At 56.5% G+C, this 11,012-nt stretch overlaps 1 protein-coding gene across 2 annotated transcripts; it reads right to left on the bottom strand.

Moving 5' to 3' along the window:
• Positions 1-3,344: 3,344 nt before the first annotated feature.
• Positions 3,345-10,281, bottom strand: IRX6 (iroquois homeobox 6). Of its 2 annotated transcripts, none has more exons than XM_019749774.2 (6): positions 8,720-10,281; positions 7,428-7,685; positions 6,641-6,750; positions 6,156-6,463; positions 4,757-5,371; positions 3,345-3,816 (listed from the first exon to the last, which is right to left on the bottom strand). In XM_019749774.2, the coding sequence occupies exons 1-6, from the start codon at positions 8,762-8,764 to the stop codon at positions 3,812-3,814; spliced, it is 1,341 nt and encodes a 446-aa protein (XP_019605333.2). In that variant the 5' UTR covers positions 8,765-10,281; the 3' UTR covers positions 3,345-3,811. The 2 variants fall into 2 exon arrangements, with proteins under 2 accessions (XP_019605333.2, XP_019605332.2); XM_019749773.2 differs by having other exon boundaries at positions 3,345-3,819; positions 8,720-10,272.
• Positions 10,282-11,012: the final 731 nt, after the last annotated feature.

The raw sequence follows: 11,012 nt of genomic DNA on the forward strand, positions 1-11,012 counted from the left end.
ATGCTTCCCTAGAATCCTAGTTAGTTTGTCTTCAGACAGCTGTGACAGGCAAGTTAGTTTCCTAGGGACCTCCTCCCCCTCCAATCACAACAAGCCTTTGAGTTTTGGGATGGGGGAGGAGAGAGCCGAACCAGATGAGACCAGATGAGATTGAATGTGAATACAGATTAAATCCTGGAGGAATTGTTTTCACCTGTTATGTTAGTGGGATGTGATTTATTCTTGGCCAACAGCAGGTGCCCTAAGCCTTCCCTTCATGCTGACTCTAGAGTCTGGCCACTTGAAGTTCAGTCACTGCTACTCAGGTTAGAGGCCTGTCAGACCACATAGAGTGCTTGTTACAAAGGCAGATATTCTAGCTCACCTCCCAGGTTAGGATTTTTTAGTTATGGGCTGATTAAAAAAAAAAAAAAAATGTTTTTTGTGGAGGAATATTGGGGAACAGTGTGTTTCTCCAGGGCCCATCAGCTCCAAGTCATTGTCCTTCAGTCTAGTTGTGGAGGGCACAGCTCAGCTCCAAGTCCAGTTGCTGTTTTCAATCTTAGTTGCAGGGGGTGCAGCCCATCAACCCATTGTTGTTAAGAACTCACGCTCTAACCAACTGAGCCATCCGGCAGCTCAGCGGCAGCTCGGCAGCTCGTTGTCTTCAATCTAGTTGTGGAGGGCGCAGCTCACTGGCCCAGGTGGAAATCAAACCAGCAACCCTGTTGTTCAGAGCTCGCGCTCTAACCAACTGAGCCTGGGTTTGGCACGTGGTAGGACTCCAGAAGTTATTATCACTGCCAGGGTCATAGGATCTAAGGACCAAAAGTGACCAGAGAGGTCCTCTGGTCAGTCCAATGCTGATGAAGTGACTCCTGGAGGGAGAGGAATCAATCCAGACACGGGTGTGTTGTGGCTTCCTGGTTCAACTTATCTCAACCCAGGCCCCCACCGCCACCCCACCCCCAGCGATTGCTCCGCAGCAGAGGGAGGGGCACTTTAGCCATCAAGGGAGTTGGGAGGTCTAGGTCCTGCAGACTCCAAACCTGAGACTGTCACCTTTCTGCACTTCCTGACACTCACTTCGCAGAGCTCACAGGCCAGCTGTCTGTGGGCTCCAGCAGGCTCAGCCCAGGAGAGCAGAGCTGTAACCTCCCTCCTCTGGCTTGGGTGTTTAATCAAAACAGTATTCAAAATATGATTCTGGGAGATTATATTGGGAGATTAGCGAGAAGCTCTTAGTAGGGAGAGATTGCCACTGGGGGCCTGAAGCTGAGATAATCGCCGGCTCAGACTGGCCATTCTCAGGCCCCTCATCTGTACTCTTGGAGTGTACCATCCGGTCTGGAGCAGACATGGAGCACCAGGGTGGAGAACTAGATCATCCTCTGTTATTTTACATCAGGGGAAACAGAGAGGGGAAGGGGCTTGTCCATGGCCACACAGCAAGGTAGTAACAGGACTGAGATGGTGAAGCCATTTTCTGGGATTCCAAGTTACTCTTTTCAGCCCTTCTTACACCTCACTGTCTCCAGCCAACCAGGCCCAGCTCTTGGGAACAACCCTGGCTGCAGGCTCCTGCTGTGGTTTGGCAGAGGCAGGAAGAGGCCAGGCCTCCTAGACAATAGATGGAGAGACCACCTCCTGAGGTTGTGGTCAGGCAGGCAGGTCCAGGTGGGCCTCCTTTCCCAAGGCTCACTGTTCCTGTAACAGGCGGAACAGCTGGAGGCAGAGCACAGGTCAGACCCTCCCCCTCCCCCTTTCACTCTCTGGATCCCAGTCTCTGTTCAGCCACGTGACCTCAGGCTTAAGTGGGTCCCTTCTCCAAGTGCTGACTCAATGTGATCCTGAGGGCTCCTCTCCCCTCCACAAAATGACTAGCTGGAGCTCCACTCCGAAGGACCAGGCCTCTGCAGACTGGAGCCTCCAAAAGGATCTACGTGGTCCCCGGAGGGGGCGGGGTCGAGAGCGCCTTGAAAGAAACCCCCAGCTAATGCTCTTTATTACAAGCGTTAATCCCGCAAAGCCGACTGGAAATAATGTTTATCTTTTCGCAGTTTAATTTTCAGGACCCTAAGCCGCGGGTCAGTGAGGGTGATTGGAGGATCTCCTGGGAGGTGGAGGTAAGAGCAGCTGTTGCCCAGAAGCAAAAGGAAAGTAGGGAGGGGTTTTCCCAGAGGAAATGAGGGAGGGGAGGAGGATCCGAAAAGGACCCCAGTGGAAAGCTGGGGTCCCTCCACCACAGTTTCTGTGTGACCCTGAGCCAGTCCCTTGCAATCCCATTTGGACTCAGTTTCCTTATCTAAGGAAGGGGTTTGTATTTTTGTCATTCGTGATCTCTAAAGCCCCTTCTGAGTCCAATTATTCTACAGGAAAGAAGACAGAGTGGGGCAGGGAGATGGCCAGCCGCCTGTTCCCCAGTTTTCCAAGCCCCACCTTCCGGTCCACAACCTCCAAGGGTCTTAAAATGTCTCCCCCTCCCTTCTCCCCGAGGATGCGGACCCTACCCGCCCCAGGCTTCAGTGACCCGCAGGCTGGCCCCTACGCTGGTCTAAAAGGCCATCCCCCAACCAGCGCGGGTGGGGCTACAGCTCAGCAGTGGAGACGCAGCTACCAAGGAGCCAGCAGGTAGGCACACACCCCAATTGCCTTTCCCGCACCCATCTGCTCCCGGCTAGGGCTGGGTCCCGGGTTCACCTCCCTCTTTCCCTGTGAGCAGCGGCGAGCTCGTGCGCTGGCTGAAGCCAAAGCCACGAGGCCGGGGACCGAACTGGGGCGGCTCATCCCCCCCAGCCCTACTCCCAACACTGCTTCCCCAGGGGAACAAAGCCCCCTTCCCCGACCGTCAGCTCCCATTGGTTGGCCTGTACCGGAAGTGTTTGTTGACACTTGATTAAACCGAAAGAATGCCCTGTATCGCCTCCTATCGACGCGGCCAACTGTCAGACTGCGCCATTCTGTCCCACCTGAGGAGCGCAGGGCTACCAGCAGCGTGCCAAGGGACTGCCAGGATGCTCCCCCACGCCACACCTCCTAATGAACTTAAAACCCAAGTATGAACTAAAACACAAATGCAGCTTTCAGACAAATATCCGGACAGCTTCCGTAGTCCCGCACACAGGAAGCAGCCGAGCTCAGCGCGCTCAGCGAGCTGGTTACACCGCAGTTTGGAGGACTGAGCCGCAGGCGCCTCCGCCTTGGCTGTTACCTTGGCAGTTTCTCTCCCTGCTATGAAAGGCCCTGAGACATGCAGGCAGCCCACGCAGGGGTCCCCAGAGCCCCTGGCCGCACTCCACCCTCCCTCCCACCCCGACCTCTCCAAGCACCCCTGGCACAGATAGGCCACACAGCTTAGATTGGGTTTGATTATTTTTAAGGACACAAGAAGTGGGGAGGGGAAGAAGACGAATGTCTTCTGGTCCTTGGAGGCCAGGTCAGAGCAGAAGTTACAAAGTGAGGGATGGTGGATGAGCAGGGGAGGGAGCAGCTTCAGACCCTGCATCCAGAGGAGGGAGGGAGACATGGTATTCCGAGTGGGTGCCCTGGGCAGACTCCCCACCCAGCCTTCCCACTTGGCCTTCCCCCAAGGTGCCCTGTGCCACCTCCTCTGGGATCTGACTAGACACACGTCTGCCCGCCACTCCCAGCTCTGCGTGCAAGGAGGGCCTGTAGGAGGGTTTCCGTGTGTCTGTTTGTTTCTTAGGCGAAGTGAGATTCCCCCAGTTCCTGGCGAGGTTTCCCAGCTTCTTAGTGTGAAGGTGAATTCCAATAGTAGGGCTAATTTCCAAGATTCTTCGCAAATTGCAAATCGCAAATCGCAGCCATTGCGCTAACCTGCTGAGAGAGGAAAGGTTGATTAAAACCCGAAGGCCACTGGTGGTGATTCCTAGGAAATCGGAGGTCAGTGGTGGCTCATCCGAAGGGAATCAAAGGTCTAGAAGCAATTTGCTTGCCAGAGGTAACATTTGGACCCGGTTATGTGTAAATTCAAATAACAATGTAACCCAATTTTCTAAGCCAGTAGCTAATCCTGAGAGAAATTACTACAAAGAACAGAATCTGGCAGTAATTGCTGAAGGCTGCCAAATGCTTGGAGAATGTCCCTTTGTGGGGTGAAATTCCCTTCCACCAGGCACAGCCAGAGAACCACCCAGGGGCAGGAGACACTGATTGGCAGTCACACCCAGCTTGATGTTGAAATTTTGGGGGTGGATAGTCTCCAGCGACAGCACCTGGGCTACACTTCCCAGCCGTTGTGGTGGGCCAGAGGGCTGCAAGCTGACTTCAGCATTGGCCTGAAAACAATTGTATGTGTCTGGACCTGCCCCTCACACTTCTCTGAAAGCCCTGTGCCTGCCCAGCCCAAGCAAGCCCTTGGTACAAGCACAGCAGGGGCCAGCTGCCCGCCTCTGCAGGGAAGGCAGGGGACAAAGGCACCTGTGCCAGAGGATCATGATGGTAACCTCCTGGTACACTTGACCAAACACTGGACATGAGTGCAGAGATCTCGGTTGCCCATCATTTCAATGACTTTCTTAGTGATCCTAGGTAAGTTCTTGTCTCACTCTAAGCTTATTAGTATTTGACTTCATAATAAGGAGGAACTAGAAATACTACCTCTAAGCTTCCATTTCAAAGAGTGCTGTGGGACAATCTCGCACCAGGTCTGAACCTGGGCGTGCCCAAGAGGCAGAGAGGGTGTGCAATGGCTGGGCAGCTCGGTGGGCAGGTGTCTTTTGGACAGACACTCCCAGCACCGTTGGGGGCCCACTACCTTCTGCTCCGGACGGGTACTGGCACTGCACTGCAGGCTCCCTCCGCCTCGGGCACTGCGGCGCACAGTTCAGGGGCAGCCCCTGCAGGACAAACGTGGGGTTTCCAAAGGCTTTGGCTATGCGGGAAGACTCCTCACACGCGGAATCTCTGGGGACCGCGGGTCGCCTGCCAGTGCCTGAAGGCTGTCGGGAAATGAGATGGCACTCCGGACTTCGTGGCTTGGGCGGGGTTGAAGGTGCACCTTCGACAGCGCTGGCTGCCGCAGTGTGCGCCAGAGACCAGATGCGCGGTTTCTCACTGCCTGGGTAGTGCATGGTCAATGTGGGGCCCCCTGGCTCCGCCCGGAAGTATTCAGCTTCTCCGGATCCCCGAGGCTCATTGAATGAGAAGCGGGACTCCGCCAGGCCGCACTCCCTGCGCTCCAGACGGGCCCCTCGAGCTGCAGCGCACGGTGCTGACAGCGACTGGCCCTCCTCATGGAACTCAGCCAGCCTGTCCGTAGCTGTGACCCCTGCCTCTTCTTCAGCCTCCTCCTCCTCCTCCTCCTCCTCTTCCTCCAGGTCTTCCAGGTCACTCAGACGCAGCCCCCGAGCTTCCTGGCTAGCAGCAACGTCTGCAGGAAATCAGGAGCGAGTGAGAAAAGCCCCAGGCCCCAAGGGAAATCTGCTGGAGTGCCCATCCCTGAGAAGCTTTTAGCAAGATGCGCCCTGCACTCAGGGCATTCACCAGGCTGGCCACGCCACCTCTCACACTTGTCCCCAGGGCTGGCGGCCTGCCCCTGGGAAGGATTCCCATCCCAGCCTTGCCCTCACCCCTTGGAAAACTCCTCTTCGTGCACCCCCAGGCCAAGGAAACCAGCACTTTGTGTTGCCCCGAGACCGGGATTCAGCTTCTCAGCCATATAAAAGCAAGGGGACAGTTTTGGCCCAATTTTCACACCCACGGGTGGCTGGTGTGTATTATTTAATTCAGCAAACATTTACCGAGTGTCTGCTATGTGCCAGGCATCTTTAGGCATGAATTCAGGGAATATAGCAGTGAATAAAACACCTTCTAGTGCAGGTGACATTCTTGAGGGGGGTCATAGTGATAAGCATGGGGATAGAAATAAAATGAGATGACAATAGAGAATAACTGGGACTCTACATTGGCTTGGGTGGCCAGGGAAGGTTTTCAGAGGACACTTCAAAGTTGGGAAGAAGCTAGGTCAGTAGGAACTTCCTGGCAGAGGGGACCGTGCAGGCAAAGGCCCTGAGGCATGTAGGGGATGCAAGTGCAGGGGTAAGCAAGAGTGCCTTCCATAAAAGCTAAGCCACAGGGTGGCTTGGGAAATCCAATCAAACTGCTTGATGGCTGGAAACACCCATGTCAGGTGGGGTGGTGAACATTTTCGGTACCTTTGGTGTCACCGTTTAGGCAGCCCTGCATTTCCTCTGCTCCACCCTCCACCTTCCTCTCCTCCCCGCCTTTGTTCTTGGGCGCCCAGGTCATCTTGTTCTCCTTCTTGAGGCGCCGGCGCGCGTTGGCGAACCAGGTGGACACCTGGGTGAGGGTCATCTTGGTGATAATGGCCAGCATGATCTTCTCGCCCTTGGTGGGGTAGGGGTTCTTGCGGTGCTCGTGGAGCCAGGCTTTCAGCGTGCTGGTGGTCTCTCGCGTGGCGTTCTTCCGGCGCCCGGCACCACTCAACTCCACAGCTCCGTACCTGTGGGGAGAACCTGGCTCACAGCTCTGGGGCTCGGAGCCTGAGGCGGCAGGCAGGAGGCCTGAGCTTCTGCTTTTCTCCCTCCTCGCTCACCCCGCTCTCCCTGCTCTGTCCAGATCAGCCCTATATTGGCAGGGGAGAGGGAAGGACTTTCGAAAGATGTGGCCCACATCTTACCGGTCATAGTGATACTGCCCCAGAGTCGGCTCATAGGGATAATAGGCTCCTGGTTGCGCCAGGCCAGGTGTAAAATTTCCTGCAGCCTCCTTGAATTCATACTGTGGATTCTGGTGGGGGAGGAAGAAAAAATTCACATTTGGGGAGAAAAGGAAGGAGGGTATTTGTTAAGGGTGTAAACTCTGAAGTCAAGTCTGGTTCATATCCCTGGACCACCACTTGTACTGGCTGTGTGACCTTGTGCACAGTTGTTAACCACTGTATGCCTCAGTTTCCCCTTGGTAAATGAGGATAACAATAGTACCTAAAGGTTAAGGAAGGAGAGCATTTGGCCGAATTCCTGGTGCAGAATAAGCAGGTAGTTAAATATTAGCTGTTATTATTACTGTTACTATTTGTGTCTCCCCCAGCCCTCCTTCCCACCAGTTGGGGAACTTCCCTGCCTTACTCTCCATCCAGAGCTATTACCTGGCCCTTTGTATCTGAGTGACTTTGGGTACGTTCTTCCCCTCTGCGCCTCAATGAGAAAGTGACGACTTGCCTACCTCACACAATTAATAGAAGTGCAAATATTTTCTAAACAGCATGGAGTTCTGCAGACTGTAAAATGGTGTAAAGATGTATTTTTTCCCTATACACAATCCTAACCATTTCCTTTACTCAGAGTTGTGCGTCCTTCCTAGATTTTCCCTGGAGATGTCACAGTGGACTTCACCCGGCTGCCGCTCCTGCCCCCAGGCTGGGTGGGTTCCGGTTCACAGACCCAGGCCCCACCCGGCGTACTCACCAGCGCCCCGTACAGCGCGGGAGGCTCCGGGCTGTAGGGCAGGTACCCGGGGTAGCTCTGGGCAGCTGCAGCGGCCGCGTAGGGGGCTCCATAGATGCCCAAGGCCGCGCCGAGCTCGGGCCGCGCAGTGCCCAACAGCCGGCTATCGTAGGGTGCGCAGCAGAGAGCGGCCGCCGGGGTGGAGCCTGGGGCCACATCTGGGACCGAGCGCGGGGCGGATTCGCAGCAAGTGGCGCTTGAACTTGCAGACACCAGAAACTACGGGGGCGAGAGAGGGGGCACCGGAGGTCAGAGACCGGCGCCTGAGGCTGGCGGGAGCCAGCGTCGTAACTACCCAATCTCTCCTTCATTCAACATTAACTAAATGCCACTGTGTGCTGAGCCGTCTGCGGAGCACGGGAACGGGAATTCTGAGAATAATTCCAAACTGCAATTTATCCAAACTGCCCTTATAGAGACTCCTAAGCGGTTGCTAGGGCTCCAGAGTCCCAGAGGATTCAGCCAATGGGAAGGTTCTGAAACCCGAATTACAGAAGCTAAATTTCACGGGTTCCCTCTCAGACCCCCGCCGCCACCTTCCCCATCACAGGATATCACACAGGCAGAGCTAGAAGTTGGCCTTAGAGATCTCCATTACTGACTCCCATTCTATAGATAGGGAATGGGAACCAGAGACTGTGCCGACTTGTCCAAGATCACAAAGCGGGTCAGAGGTCGGGCTGGGAGTAGACCCCAGGAAAATACACCCTGCACTCTGGGGAAAGACTGGAGAACAGTGGTAGGTGTCCCCAGAATTTCCCCAGGAAACCCTTGTCATTGCACAACACCCACACTGGTCTGGGACAGGAAGGGACCAGAAGCAGAGAGTTTGGACCGACCCAGGGAAGGGGGAGGGTAAGAACAGAAGTTAACCACGAACAACAGAAAAACGGTGAGATGGACAACGCTCTGGACTGGAAGTCTTTTTTTCTGAGACTTCCCGGACCACCTCGGATATCTGTACCAAAAGAGGCCTGTCTGGAAGTTCTCTGAGATCCAAACCACCTCTCTGAGGGCCTGCCCAGAGTGCCGAAGTTTCAGGTCACCCAATTTTCCAGCTTGTCCCGAGGGAGTTGAACGTTCTCAGCTAGTGGTTGGGGATGTCAGAGTGGACTGTGGTACATTACCCTGGTCCTTGCTCCCTCTGGCTTCCCAGGAGACTCGTGCGAGAGGAGGGCGCACTGGGGCAGGAGCGTGCACTGGGCATCCCCTCCACCCACTATGTCCCCATCCCCCACGGAGGCGCCTCTTACCTGGGAAGCGCTGCCGTACGGGTGTCCAAAGTGCGAGAAAGACATGGTGGCTGTCACCGGCCCGCCTTCCTCTTCTCTTGCTTGTCCCCGCTTCGGTCTCTTGTATCTGCGCCTCCAGCCGTGTGCCGCCTGGGTTCCTCACACGGCTGCGGGTGCCCAGCGCGGGGTCCTCCGCCCGCTCGGCGCGACTGGAGGCAGAGCCGAGGGCAGCCTCGCTGCCGAGCCCTGCGCTCCAGAAGGCGCTCCACCGACCGGCGTGGTTCGGAAGACAGAAGGGCCCATGGATGGGCAGGGGAAGGGAGAGGATGCGGGTTCCCAAAGGCGCGCAGTGGCGAGGCAAGGTGAGGCGCGGCGCGGGGGCTGTGCGGCTCCTGAGGTGTCCTAGTCCAAGGTGGCCAGAGGCTCAATGTGACGTCACGGTAATCCCAGGTCGCCAGGAGGGCCCCCGGGCCCTGGGGCCCCGGGCCACCAAACGTGCCAAATGCAGCCAGCCCGTGCGCGCGCGCGCACTCTCACCCACACTCACACTTGTTCTGGGAGGTTTGTGTAGCTGGTGAGAAATGTCAAAGACCCTGACCCTCTCTGCTTGACGCTGGATCCTATCCCTTTTTGCTTTACACTCACGCGCGCGCGCGCATACAATCTCTCCAAATTACCCGGGAGAAGTAGGAGAAACGCCTCCCTCTGCGCCACGCAGGCCCGGGGCGCAGCGCACTTATCTCCTCCCTGAGGCCCTAGGAGGAGAGAAGCAACCCAGGCAGCGAATACAAATGAGAGAGAGAGAGAGAGAGAGAGAGAGAGAGAGAGACAGAGAGAGAGAGAGAGAGAGAGAGAGAGAGAGAGAGAGAGAGAGAGAGAGAAGGGAAGAAAAGTGGGGGAGAAAGGCAGGAGGGAGAAAGGAGGACGAGAGAGGAGAGAAATGAGGAGTCTAAGTGAACAGAGGTGGGCGGGGGATGGGAGGGAACTGGGGTGGGTGAAGGCTGGGCGGAGGTTGAACCACCGGCAGGTGGAGAAGAGCAGAAGCTCCGGGGAGCACCTTCCAGCCCAGCTTCCCCGCCCCTCCGCTGCAGGAAAGTTTGTTCGCGCCAGAGGCCCCGCGCTGGGCGGCGTCAGTGAATCCCACTGGCCCGCCTGTCTTTGTCCTCGGGGATCTGGCTCCCCGCCGCAGTCTCCCCAAGACTAGCTAGATTCAGGCTCTCCAAGTTCTGGCCTTTGCCAGGGCCTTGACCTCTGGGCTTCTTTGCAGCGGTCTGGCCCTGGAATGGACCAAACAGCGCCCCCTCGAGGCCAGGGTTCAGGTCCCCTGGGAGTCTACCTGGAAACGCGCCACGTCTGACCCTGGGCATCTGCAGTGGGCGGGCTTGGACCCCTGGGTACCTCGTAGGAAGGCGAGGTTTGGCTGCCTCTCGCACACCGCCTGCTGTGTCCACCCAGAGCGTGCACCCGCAGGAAGGCGCCGGGCTGAGCTGCAGCCTCTGCGCTCCGCTGGGGGTGGCGCTGGCGAGCTGCGGTTCAGCGGCCTATTCTCTGCGCTCCGCCGGGACGCCTGCCTGGGCCCAGCGGTCTGACCACTCCCTTCTGCATCCCAGGGGTTTTCAAGGGGGCACTGATGGGCGGAGGAGCTCGTTGGAGCCGGGAACAGGGCTGCGTCCTTTATGCCTAGTCCCCGGATATGCAGCTCCGGTTTGCGAGCACCGAAGACTCCGCACTCCGGAAGGCTCAGCCCCCAGGCCTGGAGCCTCTCCCCGCGTCTTCCCGGGGTTAAAAGGGTCGACCAGTCTGGTGGGGGTGAAGTGTTCGGCAGGTGCTGCGGGAAGAAGAGTGGAACTCGCTTTCGGATTTGCAGGCCAGCAACCTTAGAAAGCCTCGCCCTTAACTCACGGGGTCACTGCACTTTACAGTTTACAAAACGCTCTCCCAAGCCCTCGCCGCACTTTCCCGGAGTAATCAGAGGCGGTGGTCCAAGGGCCCAGTTTTATTTTCTAGTCGACACACAAGAACATGTGGTCCTGAAGTTAGGGACAACCCAGGTCTCTGCCCTGGATCCTTGAGAGGCATGGAAAGAGCTCAGGGAACTGACAAGTTCTGGGGACCTGACCCAAGATGCCTAGCCACTGAGTTTGCCTGTGGCATTTTACAGAGGGGTCTGGTAGGCCCGGAAGCCAGAGACCTCTTTAGAGAGACAGCTCTAGCTTCTTTTTTTCTTTTCACAGATTCTGCAGAACGCGCTAGGCGCTTAAAGAAGCCGCAAACCGCAGACGGCTCGCCTGAGATTAACAGGAGGACAAACTCC

This window comes from Rhinolophus sinicus, linkage group LG11 (assembly GCF_036562045.2).
Source record: "Rhinolophus sinicus isolate RSC01 linkage group LG11, ASM3656204v1, whole genome shotgun sequence".
In the NCBI taxonomy this organism is placed as follows: Eukaryota; Metazoa; Chordata; class Mammalia; order Chiroptera; family Rhinolophidae; genus Rhinolophus; species Rhinolophus sinicus.